The 17,649-nt window shown below is 43.5% G+C and overlaps 1 protein-coding gene across 4 annotated transcripts; it reads left to right on the top strand.

Moving 5' to 3' along the window:
- The first annotated feature begins 12,799 nt into the window (after positions 1–12,799).
- On the top strand, positions 12,800–17,179 carry LOC120690947. 4 transcript variants are annotated; one of them, XM_039973877.1, is made up of 8 exons: positions 12,801–13,122; positions 14,516–14,590; positions 15,016–15,047; positions 15,084–15,145; positions 15,542–15,734; positions 15,854–16,077; positions 16,183–16,336; positions 16,715–17,179. In XM_039973877.1, exons 3-8 carry the CDS (start codon positions 15,017–15,019, stop codon positions 16,855–16,857), a joined length of 807 nt encoding a protein of 268 aa, XP_039829811.1. In that variant the 5' UTR covers positions 12,801–13,122; positions 14,516–14,590; position 15,016; the 3' UTR covers positions 16,858–17,179. The 4 variants fall into 4 exon arrangements, with proteins under 4 accessions (XP_039829810.1, XP_039829811.1, XP_039829812.1 ...); XM_039973878.1 differs by lacking the exon at positions 15,016–15,047 and having other exon boundaries at positions 15,090–15,145; XM_039973875.1 differs by having other exon boundaries at positions 15,016–15,145.
- Positions 17,180–17,649: the final 470 nt, after the last annotated feature.

Here is a 17,649-nt window from a genome sequence, read left to right as displayed (position 1 = left end):
GTGGAGCTATAGGTATGGAGGATTTGAAGGCATACTTGCTTCTCATATTTTGCTAAGTCAAAGACCGGATCCAAAAGAGAAACAAGTCATAAACCTTGATCAAGATGTGCAAGTGTGTGGATATTTTTGGTGAATGGTGTGTGAACTCCTTTGTATGAATCATCTCTCTTTTTTGTCTTAGAGGCTATCTTTCATTCATTTTTTTTTGACATGCCGAAGCATGCGGCATATCTTCTTTGGGTATGCATCTTTTTATTTTCTTCCCTTTTTCTTTTTGTATAGCCCCATATCTCTGATGTGATTTTCTGAGGGAGGTTTCGTACAAAAAAAATATGGAGTTTTTATTTTGTGGATGGATAGGTGGAGTGCTTGCTCCTAGTGTAGAAGCATAGAATATGGTAAGAACGTGTACGTGATCTGATCATGGAAGTATGAAATGAATCTCACTAGGGTTCACAACAATTTGACAAAGCTCTATGAGATAGCAAGTTGCATATGTGAAAGGTTTTGCAATGAGATCAACATATGGCTTTGGATAGGAATTTCAAGTCATCGAGAAATTTTATTATATTTTTGTATTTTCAAGATTAAATACTTCGGATATCAAGCATCCCATAGAAGAAGATCATAGCAACTCTATTTAACCATATCATAGCTCACAACAACTTAGATTCGGATCATGCGTTTTGCTACCCACGAGTTTCAAGTTTAAGATTTGAACTTATAGCCAACAAACTCAAAACTAGGTAGAGCACAAAGTTTTAACTAAGCATACGAAGGAAATTAACAAAGCAACTATTCATCATCTCAATAAGAAAAACTCACACCATGCTTACTACACATATTAAAGCAAGGAAATATTTTTGGGTTTTTCTAATTTTTGCAAATTTTTATTTGGTTTTAGTTATGCAAATTTTTATGAATTTTCTAGTTTTGCAAATTTTTATGGATTTTCTAGTTTTGCAAATTTTTATTTGGTTTTCATGCAATAGTTTTGAAAGCGGTAAAGGATAGAGTTTGATACAAGTTACCTCTCGTGAGGGTCCCCCCCAAGCTAGCTTCAGGCTCACTGCTGTTTGTTGGGGTTGAACCTAGCCCAACGGTACTAAGCCCTCCACTCCTCCTGCATCTGCTGCTGACGCTGCTCCATGGTGTGGATCCTCTCGCCGGTGAAACGCTGCCAGTCTTGGGTTGACTGGATGTGTTGCCTCAGCGATTCTTCGATGTTGTGGGCGCGTACGTTCAGCTCGCCCATCTGCTGAGTCAGAGTGGCGAAACCTCTGGATGAAGCTAAACGTCCGGCAGAGATCGGAGGTCTGCTGGAGCTGGAGCTGGAACTAGTGGACCGGCGCCCTGGGGCCTGCCGTGCCCACTCCTCTGTACTTGCCTTGTGCCAAGATGAACCACCTGCCTCATGCTGATATGAGGTCTGAGGATGCTGTGGTGGTGGTGTCGGCTCTGCCTCCCTTCTGGTCCTGCTTCTTGTCATCCTGCCAGGTGTTGGTATTTCTTAACGATCACAGATAAGATCCGCAAGCGCACAGAAGATACCATTGTAGCACTTCACCCGGAGAGTATTCAGGGTATCGTAATTTCACAAGGAACGAAGGTGTAATGATCTTCTAACTAGTGTACCCTCGAAGAATAAGAGGTAGGAGAGCTTCGGGTAGTGTGGTTTATCTAAAGATAAGGATCAAGGTAAGGGAAATTTAGGCTATCACTCGTTTACTTCGGGCACCGGTCTGACCCAAGTACTGTTAGAGAACTCCGGCTTGTTGCTCTACGCAGTACCCGGACAGGGGGAAGTGCACTAACCATGAAGCAGCTTCGTTGCGGACCGACGGGGCTGTCACTACCCGCGGTCTACCCCGCAATACTGTGGAGCACGAGGCAAACAAAGGTAATATAGGGCCTAGACACCACGTCTAATTCTTCGATTACTACTCTAGCGGCGTACAGGGTTACCCGTCTTTATCAGGGGGCCTCTACTAGAGTATCCGTTACGAGAACGGACGATGAACCCGTAAATGAATGAATAACTTAAGAATACTTAAATCAAGAACTTAACAGAAAATGAACTCCGGATACTTACTCAAGCGACTCATATCCGTCGAGGTACAAGACGAAGAGAGGCCGACAAGTCCGACTCTTCTCCGATCCTCCTCCTCGCACACTCCCTACTCTAATGATACAAGTGGAAGTCCTACTACTACTCTTCTTCTTGAATGTGTATATGAATGTTGGATTGAGAGGGGTGAGTGGAGGCCCTTTTATAGATTGAAAGATCGGTTCCCGCGGGAATCAGATATGGGAACACTAGGAACCGCCTTGGGAGGATAAGAGCAATCTTCCCGCCAAAGCTGAGGGGGCCGTGATCCCGTCTTGGTTCGGCCGAACCTGGGGTTCGACCGGCCCCCGGGTCCCACCTCTCGCGCCGCCTTTCGTCCTGGACACTGCTAGGTGGGTCTCCATCTTATGTATGTCGGTGCTGGGGCTTTGTATGTCGGTATGTTATGTCAAATGGGCCCATTTTGTGAGTGTGATGCAGGATGAAGTCTTTTGTGTGTTTGTGTTGCGTCTTGTGCTTGTTTTCCCCTTATTCCGCGTATGGGTGCCTGCAAACCAAGAATCACCAAAACTTGTGGAATTGATTAGAATTAAGTCCTACAACTACGTTCGGCGATTGAATGTTATGAAAAGATGCAGGAGTTGATGGTTTTATTTGTGGATGATATGCATGAATGGGTGAAATGTCTTTCCGCAACTTCCAGTCTAGAAGTTGGCATTATATATGTGGAGTGTATGTGATCTTGATCATGGGAGTATGGAATGTCTCTCACAAAGGATCACAATAATTTGACAAAGCTCAATGAGATAACAAGTTGCATATGTAGAAGGTTTTCAATTTTGAATAACATATGGCCTTGGATAGAAATTTCATAAACAACCGAGGAGCCATGCTATTGAATTTTTAAATTTTATAAAAGAAACCCCGAGTACTTTGCAAGGAAGAATTAGGTTCCATTCGTTCAACCATATCTCAAAAGTCAACTATTAGATAGCAAGGGTTTCCTATCATATTTTTAGTTCACAAGAACATGGCGAAAGTCAAGGAATAAAGAGTTTGCAAGTTTATCATGAAGTGCATGGAGTGCATGAGGTGATTGGCAGGGTTTATTGAGTTCATTTTTCTGTGATTAGCATTAAAATCAATTAAACTCAAAGACTTAGGGAGTATGAGGAGTATGTGTGCACAACCATCGCTCGAAGAGGAAAAAGGAACTGAGGAAAATCAGAGTTGGTTTGGTCGAACCAAAGGTTCGTCCATCCATCTCTAGATCCCATCTATCCTGTTCTTCAGCATGCCAGACCGTCGATGTTGTGCAACATGTTGGGGGAGAGATCTCAAATGAGTTTGCAAGTGGTGCCTTTGAAAGATCTCCCCCACACTTCTTCTTGTACCTACTTTTATTCAAAAGAAAAATAATACAAACATGGACTCTACCGGTTTTGAATCACCGGGGAGTCAAATTTTTATTGAGGCAAGGTGCATGAATTGCTTAAGTGTCTAAGTTTCTTTTTGTTATCATTTTTGTTATATAAATATTTATTTTCCTTTTTTTATTATGGCAAGCTGGGCATGATGGGTAACTTTGCAGGGTGGAGAAAGGAACGAGGATACACAAGGTATGTGGAATATTTACCTGATGGAACTTACCAATCACTAAACAAAGATGCAAGAGTTAAGCTCTATATTCATAAAGCCAAATCTTGCATTATGTTCTGCTTGGCTCCTTGTGCGTTTGTCTCCTTCTTGGACCAAGGAGGGCTGTTTGGGTGCTTAGGGTGTTCATGCTGCTCCTTAGTTGTTGTTTTTTTCATTCCCTGCAAAAGGTTAGTGGACAACAAATGTTCGAGAAATGCCTAATTTTTTGAAAGAATTTCATCATTCATTTTTTTATTTGTTGTTCACGTCCATGCTTAATTAAAATCATATCCCAAAGTTCAAATTGCATGGGTCCCTAGTTGCTTGCCATTATTTTATTTCATTTTTTTCTCAAGAAAGATATTTCCTCTTTTTATCAAAAGGTTTTTATTTCTTTTTATTGTTGTTCACCAAATTTATATCTTAAACAAGGCTGGGATAAAACTTGCACAAACATGAAGGAGCATTTTGACAATATACTCACAGTGTACCTTGGAAAGGTGATATGTGCTTCCCTTGCATGTTGTGCAAATTTTTTTTAACATGCCTCCCGCGCCTTTGTTTATCTCCAATATGAACTTGAGGACTTACCCATCATTTTCTTGAAAATTTCCTACAAGGGTTAGTCCACCAAAAAGATAGGCATCCAAAGTTTGTGATAGTATTAACTCAATAGTTCATTAACCAAACTTGACACCATGCCTAATTTGATTAAAGAAGGCTATTTTAACCTAAGCACCATGCTTAATTCAAAAAGTCTATGGATGCACAACGCTGATACACCCAAACCAGAGCATACAAGCAAAAACAAAGGAAGCATGAATTTCGAAGATCAAGCTATGTTTAAATGGAGATTGGTGAACTCGGGGTCACATACCTGAGTGCACTTACCACCTGCATGTAAGGTGGATGTCTTGATATTGCTGCAGTGGTGGCATGGTCATATTTGGTTGTCGATGACTCCTCCATTTTTGATGCGAGCTGAAGTAGAGGAGGGCACATAGACTATGCTGACTCAGGTGACAGCAAGACTGGGTCACACACATAGCTAGTGTGCAGGAACCCTGGGCCTTGGCAGTATGCTCCATTGGAACGATGATTGGAGGCACAAAATATGTCTCCTTTTGTGTGTGTGTGTGAGTGAGTGCCAAATAGACTAGAGTAGCAAAGCCCAGACCAAGAGAGGAGCACTCCTCAGGTGTGTGAGCTCGGGCTGCTAGAGCGGCACTTTGTAAAGCTAGAAGGGGATGAGGATTATGGCGAGGCTTTGCAAGCGTGCGCTAGAGCAAGGATGAGTGGAGCTTAGGCGGTAGAATGTTTTTCTGCTGATGTGTAAGGCCACATCTTGTAAGCATTTGCACATGACGCCTTTTTGACTTGAATAGATCTTGCTGGCTCATGCTTACTCCCTTCTCTGCTCACTTCATTTTTTTCTTTTATATATATTTTTTTTCATCATTTATTTTTTCTTTGGCTCCTTCTCTCTATTTTTTTTTTCACTCTCTCTTTTTTTTGTATAAAATAAAAGATCGGGTTGCCTCCCGCAAAGCGCTTCATTTAAAGTCATAGAGCTCGACTTTCTCACATACCTTTTAATTGATGCGAAGCCATGGTCCTTCATGCGAGAAACCGAAGTGTCCATGCAGCTTGATGTCGCCTCTTGTAATCCATCGTGGTTTGCTTGCAATATCTTCATTTGTCGAAAGTCGACCGCTTGTGCCTTCAATTGCCAATGTCATTGGGGTTCTTCCTCTGCTCCAAGCCTCTGAATTTTATCATGTACGCTTGATGAAAGCATCGCCCAAGCTCCCCTTCATTGTTGTCATCGTCATCTTCTCTATCTTGTTCTCATCGCGTTGCTCTTGCCTCTTCTTCATGGAATCTCTCCTGTATACTCAACAGAACATATACCAAAATATAGATCTATTGAAATGTTTATGAAATTACCTTTCCAACGAGTGGTCATTCATCTTAAACTGAGTCCAAATGAGAGAGTTATGACCGTTTTACTTTAGCGCTGCGTGCTGTCCAGAAAATTTCAGAGTGCACGACCTTCGATGTTTTGGCCATAACTTCTTGTAGGAAACTTCGATCGACTTCATTCTTGATCCGTTCGAACCGGAACTTCATGGGGCTTTTGAATATCTAAAAATATGCCGCTATTTGCTTCTGAGGTCGAGCTGGACATTAATGAGAATAATATCTTCTTGTGAATTCATCCGAAGATGTCAATGATCTCGATCATGTGGTCTTTGGAGCATAGTGTCGTGCGTCCCTAGGCTTCAAGGTCATCACCATTGATTACCAGAAAATATCGCAGCTTCAATAATGTGTCTTCTCTGTTGTTCTTGCTTTACCCAAGGTGTCGGGATTAGAAGATGCTCATGTGCTTCGTGTTGATGATCCGAACGGTTTCCTTCCTTGATAGCATCACTCGATTAGAAGTATATCGAGCATCCCACTGGAGAAGATAGGTGGTGTCGTGGTTCTTCTAATCTTGTTGCCTCCATCTTTGGTTAACTTCAAATCATCATCTTTTGTGTACACAGCATTCCAATCATCCTTTGACATCATCATCACCTTCTTCGTCGGTTGCTACTGCCTCCGTCCTTGTTGAATTTTCCTTCATCTAGTGCAGAGAATGTACCAAACTTCTACTCCATTGCAAGGTGCATCAAATTATCTTTCCAACAAGTGGTTATTCGCCCCGATTGGACTCCGGATAAAGAAGTTATGCTTGTTTTATTACGGCGCTGCAATCTGTCCACAGGGATTTCAGAACGCGCAGCGTTGAAAGATTTTATCATAACTCTTCCCTCCGATCTCCAAAGCTGATGGTTCTTGATCCGTTGGAAAGAAGAATTGATGGAGCTTCAAAATAATCTATTAATTGCTCATGGTGATTCTCTGATCTTGGATGAAAAACTCATCACAACAGTAACACTTCATAGATGATGATGATCGCACGATTTTCTTCACGGGCATGCTTCATACCTATTGCTTGAACAAACAATTCTTCTCAAAAACATCAGTCTTTAAAATCAATTGACACGGCGGCGTACCTTATTTATCATCTTTTGCTTTGGGGAGTGGGGACGCGATAGCGGATGCTGGGCCCCTAACAAAAGTTAGCACCTACCACTAAAGAGTGAATCTTGATGTTGTTGCCGTCATGTCGATGTGGACGTTGTCGATGTTCCATGTCGAGGCTCCTCGATCATCTTGTTGCCGATTTTTGAAATTTGTCGAAGTGGATTATGGACTTCTCGAATTCCAAGTTTGGTGTCTAACTTTTTCTACCTGCTTTCAAGGACACAAACAAGAAAACAAGGGTATATGCAATAATAAAATTAGGGTTAGTCCAAAAACTAGATAGATCGCCCTAGGGTTCGTGTTGCCGATCCCCGGCAACGGCGCCAGAAAAGCTTGTTGACGCTTCTTAAAGCGCCAATTTACGTACGGCAAGCGCACGGATTGTGGTAGCTTTTCCCTTAGAGTACTCCCCAAGGTTTATCATCCGTGGATCGGAAGCGAACCGACTAGGGTTTACCATCTAATCTATCAAACCTATCGTAAACATGAAGCGAAGATTGCATATAAATTGAACACTTGATAGATATGAATGAAGCATAAGTGTTCATCACACCCACAACCGTAGATGAGATAACACAACCAAGGAGCTAGGGTCTGTCGTCTCTAAGTACGGTTCTAGTAAAAAAAAGGTGATCAAAGCATAGATTGCATCTCAACTAAAGGTACACGAAATCATCTCTCAGAAAGGCAGCTCGCAAGCGGCCTACTTTCCAAAGGTCGCCAGTGCGAGGTGCGTGTCGACGCCTAATGTTTCCCAAAGCATTACCCCAGACTCCCATGGTACTCGCCATCGATCCTATTCTACATCATGTCGTCGCTAGAACTTTTCCCTCCGCCATGCTGTCACCACACCAGGGTAATCAACCACTAGCTAAAACATGCTACCTCAACGTATCCGCAAGATGTAGACTAATTACCACGAATAGATCTAATCTTACTATGAACATATGGATGCATTACATATGAGAAAGAAAGCATGCATTGAAGTAGACCAAAGTCGAGACAACTAGAATAAAGAGTAGATTGATATCACCATCGTGTGTGTACATACCCCGACGAATGTTGGGGATGACTCTCGAACCCCACCATGGCACAACCTCGCAGGGAGGCCATGGCGGCTAGGGGTGGCCTAAGCCATCTCCTAGGTACCCTCGAGGACTTGCGGCGGCCGTCGTCTCCCTCCGGTCTTAGCCCTAGGTTTTCGTCGAGTTCTGGGTGGATTGGATCCCCTCCCTTGGGCGCCTAGGGGGTTGTATTTATGCCCTTGGGGAGCCTTGGGGCGTGTTCCACCTTGCCTTGCACGAGATCTTCCTTGGGAGAGAATCAAACTTGGTTTCCATAAAATCAGCATCGTCCAGATTTTCCTGTTTCGCAGCCCTTTCTTGCCGACGCCATATCTCCTATGTCCGGACTCTAAATATTGCAAATTCGGTATCCAGATTGTGTGCCACGAAATTATCTCCAACTTTGGTATTCATTTCTTTCCTTGTAAACGAAGATAAGATCCCCAAAACAGCCTCGGAAGAAAATCTGTCTGATTTCGGACTTGTCTGCGCAGCAGGTATTTCGGGGGCCATATCTCCTACCTCCTTGACCCGAATCGGGCCTTCCATATGTCCAAATCGAAGCTCTCATCGAGACCCACAACTTTGGTATTCAACCTTTTTCCATTAGAGGCCGTTTAAGTCTCTGAATCCGCACCGAAAGATCATGCTGTTTGCGCGAATATCTCTCGGGCTGAGTTGATCTCATGGGTAAACCTCCAAATCTCAAGCCCATCTTCCTCCATGTGGCTTTTCTCGACATTTTGACTTTCTTCACCTTTACATGTGGGCTTTAGACATCATTATCTCCGCGATTTAGATAGGGGTGTTTGTCGTCCAAGCTCCAGCATATTCTGTTTAAGTCCCCAGAGTTTTATGGCTTCGTGCTTTGGTCCTTGGGCTCTCTTGGAAGGTGGATGTGCATGAATGGGCTTCGAATCAACATGGGCTTTGGTCCTTCCTTTGGGCTTTGGCCTTCGTCTTTCTCCGTGTTAGCGCTCGATCACGGGCCTCATCATTTCATGCTCCAAAATAGGCCAAAAACCTGCAAAAATGAAGTTCCTCCAAAATATATGTGCAAATATGAAAATGACCAATAATTAGGCCGGGGTTAGGACGGTTAGTGATTTTGATATTGAATTCATGCCATTATCAAGGATAAACAAGGGATAAAACAGGTACTCAAGGAGCGCCAACAATACGTGGCAGCGTTGCGCATCCCGAAGGGAAAGGGCGACGGCGCAGTCGCCCCCCCGGGAGGCACTAGGGCTGCAATCGACGATGGTGCCGGCCCAGATGACGCCGGGGCACGTGATGACGAAGCGGTGGCCCCATCGGCCGCGACGCTGAGCTGTGACATGGCAACATCATCCCACGTGGGGGAGGTGAGGCGTGCCGCCCTACGCCGCTCCATGCGCGCTTGTCGTGAGTGCTGACCCTAGCGCCTATTGCGCCGGGCTGGTGACGTCGGAGCGTCGGGGTTGCGTCTGGGCGAGAGGAGCTCCATGAGGTAACCATTGCTGGTTGCCCTGAACTCAAGACTCCCGAACCAAATCACGTATCCCGCTGGGAGCGGATCCGAGGCGCCCATGGGAAATGGGTTGGATCTACTCGCCATTCTTGGAGATCAAATGGGAACAAAAGAGAAATGTCACGCAGCGTACCCCTACCTGGCGCGCCAACTGTCGGTGCCCTGACCCGGCGGTCCGGACCTAACTAGTGATGCTGCTGCGTGTTCCTCGTCCCAGATGTTGATGCAAGAGGCAACACAATAACGCACGGGTTTATCCTGGTTCCGGCCGTGGGGCCGTACGTCCAGCAAAGGGGTGTGCGAGAGCAGTGTACTGTCTTGCACCGGGGGTTCCTGTAGTAGGGGGTACAAGCGAGGCGAGAGAGGGAGGGAAGCTCCCAAGTCTCTGCTAGAGGAGGAGTTGATTGAGACGAGTGCCAATATCGGGGCTTAGGAGAGCGTATGTGCTCTGTGAGTAGTGCTGGGTGTTGTGTTCTACCGGATGGACCTGGCCCCCTAAGGGAAAGCCTGCCTCCTCCTTTTATAGACACAAGGAGGGGCGGCGTACATGCACAGGGGATCGTGGAAGTCGTCGTCTTCTCCCTGAATCGCGGGGGTGCAGTGGTCGAGCACTGTGGAAAGTACACTGTGGGTATGGCGCCTGGCGTGGCAGTCGTCCAGGGCATCGTCCTTGGCCTTGCGGAGATTGCGCCAGTGTTCTTGTAGCTCCAGCGGACGGCGTGGTAGTTGCTGTAGGAGGTGCCGTCCTCCAGGCGTGGTGTGGCGACGTTCCGAGGGTCCTGCAGGCCAAGGTCTTGTCCTGGTCAAGGCCAGAGCCGCTTCCGAGGGTCGTGCCCATGCCGTTTGAGGGCTCCGCGGAGGGGAAAGCTTGAAGGAGGTATGGGGAGTTGGCAGCACAGTAGCTGGAGCAGTGCCGTTCACGTCTCGCACTGCGTCGCAGGTTTCCACAGTGTCGCTACAGCGTTCGGAATGGCGGAGCAGTGACCGGAGTTGGCGGACGGGACTCCTGTCACAACCACTGTGAGGAATGGCGGCCTGACGCCGTCTGACCCAGGCGCTGTGGAGGAGTGGTTGGCATTTAATGCCTCCGTACGGCGGGCGGGCGAGCGGAAGGGCCGTTTGTCTTTCCTGTCGAGGGGTGGCCTCAAGCGAGGCGGAGTTGATCTGCTCTCTCGAGGGTAGGCTCGCTACCCTCGAGCGGGGCGGAGATGATCCCCCCAGGGTAGGCTTGCTACCCTCGAGCGAGGCGGAGATCGCCCCGCGGGTTCGAGGGGAGCGGATTGGCCGCACTGTGTACGTGGGCCGCGTATTGGGCTTCTTTGAGTCCTTTCTTTTCTTCCAGATTGGAAGGAGGCTGTAGGCCTTCGTGGGCCCTGTTTGCCTACTATGTGTTTGCGTTTTTAGGGCGATTTTGGTCCTATGACTAGAGTGCCCTTAATCATGGTACCCAACAAAAACCTCGCGGCAGGAATTTATATCTTACAACACCTGTAAATGTTCATATACTTATACATCTTATCATATGTAAATGTTCATATACTTATACATCTTATCCATTTTGGAGGAATTTTGAGCTAAGTAGTTCATGGGAAAGGACTAAATTTTAATTTCATCCCTGAGCAAAATGTTAGTCTCTGTCTCTCTCTACCTTGACTAAGCATAGCAGTATTTCAGATACACGATTACCAGAATGTGGAGAAATATACTCAGCGCTTAAAAACTACACGTTTCTAAAGAAAATGAATATAAGATTTGTGAGTGTTTCCAACATGTTCTCACTCAGCAGCTATGCTTTGTGTTATAGCGAAGAGGCAAATTGAGGCTAGGTGTTCACTAATAAATTTGTTGAATATTACATTACGCTAGCAATCGAGCGTTGCTGAGAATCTTATCATGAAATATGGTAGTTATATGTATCCAAATGCAATATCTCTCTTTGACTCTTTTGTTCCATAGTAGTGGGTCTGGAGGCACCATCAACAAGCTCAGGTACATTAAACCAAGATATTGACTTCATCACTTTTGATTAGTTGATTTGCTATGATATATAATTGCAGTCAGAGGTTTGAGACTTTGAGTAATATGTCAATGAGTAACATGCACGAGATATCTGCAATGACAAAGTATAATCCTCGAGGAGTGAAAAGTTTGGGATTCCATTTGTCCAGGCGACAAACATCAATCTTTGACCCACCCTGGGATCTGCAGTAAATGTTATTGTGTTCAAACAACCTTCCTACAGTGGTGCATGACCCGCCAGCCTTCCAGTAGACGCATGCTACTTAACTGAACTAGAGATCAGCACCAGCCACTTCATCCTGCCATGGTGAGCCACCTTGATCCTGTGATTTGCAATGTGCAACTGAAGCCATTCGCGTTTGTCTTGAGATATGAAACTGAAAAAAATTCAATCATAATAGTTTCACTTTTTCAATTATCTCCTTTCTTTATGTATCTTTTAAATTGAAAAATATTTGTGTTGGTTGTCAGTCTTATAGTGGTATAACGTACACAATTTCAGTCCAATCCAGTTCTTGAAGCTTTTGGTACAAAAACTGCGCGAAACAACAACTCAAGTCTTTCTCTATCTCTATTTCTCCCGTTTTGGCAAGTTTGTTGAGATCCAATAATTTGACAAGACTGGATGGATCTCAGGAGCTGCTATCAGAACTTACTTGCTGGAAAGATCGCGTGTTTACCAAATTAATACCCCGGAAAGAAATTATCATTGATTTTACTTTCTTTGTGATGCACCATCTGAGGTACGTTTTCAGATTGACTTCCTATTGCTACGTGGTTTGATAATTGATATTCTGGGCATGTAACTCAACATGGTTGAGAAGGCTTATTCCTTACGTTTTGATATTTGTAACCTGCAGGACATTCAGATGTATAAGCTGTCTAATCCAAGATCCTTCCATTACCGCAACCAGTCAAGCTGTATTGAGGTGGATGGAATTATGAGGAAGAGCAGGTGTGTCTCTTGTTATTCTGAAGCTCCTATAATGTTACTTTAATGATTACCAAAAACCATCATAATTCATTTACTTTACAGGAAGCTATATTCAGCCTTGTAGCAGGTGTACTTCATCTTGGAAATATTCAGTTTGCCAAGGGAACAGAAATTGATTCATCTGCAATCAAGGATGATAATGCCATGTTTCACCTTAATACCTTTATTTAATACTTCTAAATATTAAGATTTTTTTAATGTAACATAGACTAAAGTTTAGCCTTTAAAATCAAAGAGCCCCTCAAGATGCAGGGAGGCGCAGATGGGTCTGCCAACCTACTAGGTCCGTCCTGCAAAAATGTGTAAACAGGCCTCTGCAGTTGTCCGCGTTTTGGAAGTGGGTTGAAATGGGATGCGGCTGCCAACCCTGCTGGGCTAAAGGCCTAAAGCAGAAGCCTGCGAGGCCTGCGAGAGCGCATCAATAACCCCTCTCCCTCCACACGACGGCGCCGTCGCTCCCCTCCCGTCGCACCTCCACACGACGGCGCCGCCTCTCCACTCCGTCTCGCGCCTCCACGCAACGGTGCCGCCCCTCCAGTCCGCCTCGCGCCTCCACGCAACGGCGCCGCCCCTCCTCTCCGCCTTTGCCTTCGCTGGATCTGGCGAGCCGCGTGTCCTCCGTCTCCACCTCTTCGCCGTCGTCGTCCACCATCGAGGTCGAGTTCGTCACCCGCAGCATCCACGTCGAGTACAAGGTCGTCAAGGCCCAGATCTGGGATACCGCCGGCCAGGAAAGGTACGCGCCCCAGATCCGTCTGAGCTCTGCGAGGCTCATCGATCCCCTTCCTCCTATCTGATCTCCGATTGGTCCGTTCGTTAGCGATTGGTTGGTCTGCGTCGTATGGATCTCTGTTGCTTAACTTGGTCAGTGACCCCTAAACTATAGATAGTTGCCAATACGAGAGCCTCCTTTGATGGATTACACTAGTAATAGGGCTATAGTTCTTTAGCGCCAAACATCCAGAGAATATGAGTTTTATAGAAATTTATATATTAGCTAGGAATTCAGAAAGTTATCTTGCAGATGTTGCGTCTGTTTGTCTGTCAATGACTAGCAGAGCTCCTACAGTAATCGAGGCTTAAAGTGAGCTCTAGTTTAAGAAGTCTGAATGTGGATTATAACATGGCCATTTTCTTTCTGAAAACTGCAGAGGAAACAACAGGAATGTAAAAATATCGTACCACTAGACAGCTAGGTCGGGGACTTGAATCTTGTTTAAGATAAAGTATTCCTCGTGTCCCTGAGTCAGGCTAACCCTGCCCTGATCATGGTGTACTCCTCGAGCTACTGCTTTTGGACAGTATGCAACCGTGGTCATGTTTGGGGTTATACAGGTGCCACAATAAGCCAAATTTTTGTGTCGGTTGCGATCAATATGGTAGCATGTAGGGATGGAGAAAAAAAAGTTGTATGCACGGCCCGTTCTGGTGGAGTACGTATGAATTAGGAAGAAATAGACAATTTTCCATACAGGGTTTGGTTATTCACTTGGGCCTTGTTTCGATTGGAGTTTGTAACAGAATCTGAGCATACATGCACATGCTAAATTCTTGAATGGTCTTTTTTACAATTATTAAACAAATAGCAGTTTGATTATTTAAATTTCTTTGACCATAAGCCATGTGCTTCATGCACCGGCAATCAAATGATGGATGGGGGATCCTCAGGTGAGATCCTAAGGAGGCCATGTAAGGTTGATGAATAAGCAAAGAGAATAAAGACATTGAGTATTTTAATGGCTGCCTGAATTCACACAGTTTGTGGGCAACATAAATTATAGTTTTACAATTTGATCTTTGAAACAGCTATTATGAATCTATTCAATGTAAGAAATAGTCATGCCAATTAATTATTTATTTCCAGCATGCATACAAGTCTGCATCTTTGCATCAATTGCAAAATGACAATCTAAGCTTCAAATAGCCCCTGCTGCAGTGGACAAAAGCTCTTCCTGTTTGTGTGTTTTCTGAGTCAAATCCAACACATTGTTTACTTCTCTATTATGCATCTCACCATGTTATCTAGATTGATTTGCAGCATTTTGTAAAACAAAGAAACACTGATTGCATTTGTTTCTTTTCATGTTACCATGGAACAATATCAATATCATGTAATTTGTCTTTTTCAGGGAGCAACAATTGTGGATTAAGTTGTAAACATAACCCCAGCTCAAGATTACATCTACATCCCTGTTACTGAACAGGTATACAATTGAGTAACTTATGTTACATAAATGGATTTAATCGCTATTGGTCATTGTTTTTCATAGAGATATCAATTTTCAAAATTATGCAGCATGTTTCTGTAAAGGCTTTTGTTGGAGAATATAATCAAATTCCCTGCCATGTTAGCTTGTCATTGTTGTCATGCTTTTATACTCATTTGATGTGCATGGATAAGATGTTAGTCTTCGCATTAGCACGGGCACACTTACTAGTAACAATCAGTTTACTTATGTGCAAATCTTGAGCATAGGAATCTTTTTTTTTGTTCTTAACGTGATGAGCTGTGTATCCTGCCCTGGTCTGTGTGCATCAAGTTTAATATTGCAGTTTCTCATATTCTTAGAACTTAGAAGCTGAGCACCTCGGTGCATCACCAATTTTCTTAATATTTCTTCTTATGAAGGATGAGCTTTGACCATTGGCGCTCCTATCATGACCCTGAGGAGTATCGCCTCAAAAACCATGAGGAGTACCCAGAGCCTCCACCGAAGACAATGAGGAAGAAGCGGAATTGCTACCAGATTAACCCCACGGTGTGCCCTCTTATACCTATGTTGTTACTTAACCTTTGTTACTTAACCTGTTGAATACATAAAATATAGCAATCGTGCTAATTGCTTGACTTATTTTCATTGAATTGCTCATTAATTAGGCTTATGAGGATGAAATCGCACTTGCTCGTAAATTAAAAGTTCACCTTCTTTGAGTACTGTTTACGTTGTGTCTTGCACTGCATATGTTTTGCGCTTTAGGTTATTTTAGCCAGAATATAGCCCAACGTCTAGTTTTAATTTCAGTTTACATTAGTAATTTCCATTTGATTTAGTATGTGATATGTGAAAATTGTCAAAATTATTAAAAGTTTTAAAGGTTGCTTCAATTTTTTTTTTCATTTGTGATTGTATATCTGATGATTTCTGAGCTTGCAGCTTGTGGAACCTCCGGTGATTGGATGGGGAGTTGAACGCTGTTTAAACCTCCGTTTGCGTGATTCGTATCAAAGCATTATTTGGATGGCTAATGAAGTATATTATTATCAGCACGTTTTGACGCTTGATGATTCTGCTAGAGCAGCTGAAGGAGTTGCTAAAACTGATGTCGAGATAAACGAACACATCAATGGTAGGTCGATTTGTTTGCAGTGTTAAGATTTGTCATACGAGTAACTTAACTATCAAAGGTTTATTTTGATGCAACTATTTATTTAGGACATGTTTAATGTGATTGTGTTTTTTTTTCAGATATTATAAAGCAAGCGAGAGTGGAGAGAGATGGAAACCTTGGATGTCGTGCATGTTGTGACCAGGTTGTAAGGGCTGGTGGCAAGCCGATACTGTTGCCAAATGCTATTGAAAATGCTTTGACCGAGATGTTGGGACACCCCCCACCTCTTCCTGACTCCCCTGTGACAGTTCCGATATGGGGAGTTTCACGGACGTCTAATACCATTAGAATCACAAATCAGGTAGCACATCTGGTTTTTAAATTTTGTTTTCTTGATCTTGCATTTTATAAATCTGGTTAGGTTTTTGTTTTGTTCTTGATTTGCTTTTCTTTTTGCTCTATTCAGCACCTTAGATATCCAGCTCGATATCTTGAAGAGAATCATTTGAACCGAACACTACAAAAGGTGTACAAGTGTATGGCCATAATGGTGAATGAAATTTGGGACAGAGAGAATCGAGAAGATCATGGGCCCCCCACTGTGGTTGTTGAGACTAATGGTATGTCACAACTCTCTCTCTCTCTCTCCAGGCACATTCTGTAGAACTGAGCAAGCATCACAATGAGTGGCACTATGACATGGAGCAAACAAAATGTGTTTGTCAATTATGTGTCAGTTGACCTAAGCTCGGAGCTTTTGATAGGACAGTTGAAAAATGAGATTAATAGGATAGTTGAAAAATGAGATTAATGCTGGTTACTTTCCCTAGAACACTTATGGGCCTTAATTCACTGTTTATTTTGTGTCGATGGCCTTTTTTTAGGAAGGATGGTGAAAATGACTCTTATACCAATTACTGTAGCACAAGTGTGCCATTCCCTCCATAAAGATGCTTTTAATGTTTGCTTATACATTTTCACATTCTATTTTTCTGCAGCCCTGCGCCTCAAGTTACGGAAGATGAAGGTTGTAGCGGACAAGATTATCTTGAGGATCAGCCAGAGCAATGAGGAACATTTTCCGATGCCTAATATATTGTCTGCTGCTGTTTCAAACCTTACAGAAAAAATTCTGGAATGAAATGAGTAGAGGAAACTAACTCCTACGTGATTTGAGTCAGAAATTAACAGCTATCTAATTTCCTTTAGCCTCTTAAGTTCTGAACTGCTAGTGCTTCGAGTTGTAATGAAAAATATGCTTCGTTACTTCAATTGTAGTCTAAATTATAATGTATGTTTGTATAGCATCAGAAATGTAGAATACAGGTAGTTTGCTAGAAACTTAGACACTGTTAGTTGGACCCTTTTCTTTATATAAGAATTACTTGGACCTTGGTATCAGTATGTTTTTGCAATCGGAAGTTTGTCTGACGTTATAAGGAAAGAGAGTTCCATTGATATTTTGAGTTATGAGCATGCTTTCATTTGTATGTTTGTGATTAAGAGTAAAGAACTACTCAAATCACTTCCACTGCAGAAATGACCATTTGAAACCATGTAGCTTTTTTTATACTTTATTTGTGAGCATTTAATATTGGTATGATAGATTATTTGATGTTATATATTGGTTTCTTGTCACCGTTTCCAGAATCCTAAACTTTTGGATGGTGTTGTCATTACTCGACTAACTTCTGAGGGAGGATCGTCAAGTTTGGCAGCTACAATGTCATAGCAATCTCCAGCAATTTGGACATTCCGGTGAATCATGTTGGTGGTTGCATTTCATTTGAGATTTTCCAGCAATGCTGGCCAGACCACGCCACGAATAAAATATGCTTGCAGAAACGTATACAATTATGAATCAGATGGAATGTCCACGTTGACATTACATGGGCTCCGGACGCCGGACAACGATACAGGCAAATCAGCAGGG

Source organism: Panicum virgatum, chromosome 9N (genome assembly GCF_016808335.1).
Source record: "Panicum virgatum strain AP13 chromosome 9N, P.virgatum_v5, whole genome shotgun sequence".
In the NCBI taxonomy this organism is placed as follows: domain Eukaryota; kingdom Viridiplantae; phylum Streptophyta; class Magnoliopsida; order Poales; family Poaceae; genus Panicum; species Panicum virgatum.
Note: the sequence above shows the minus strand (reverse complement) of the source record. Positions and strands in the feature narration are given on the sequence as shown.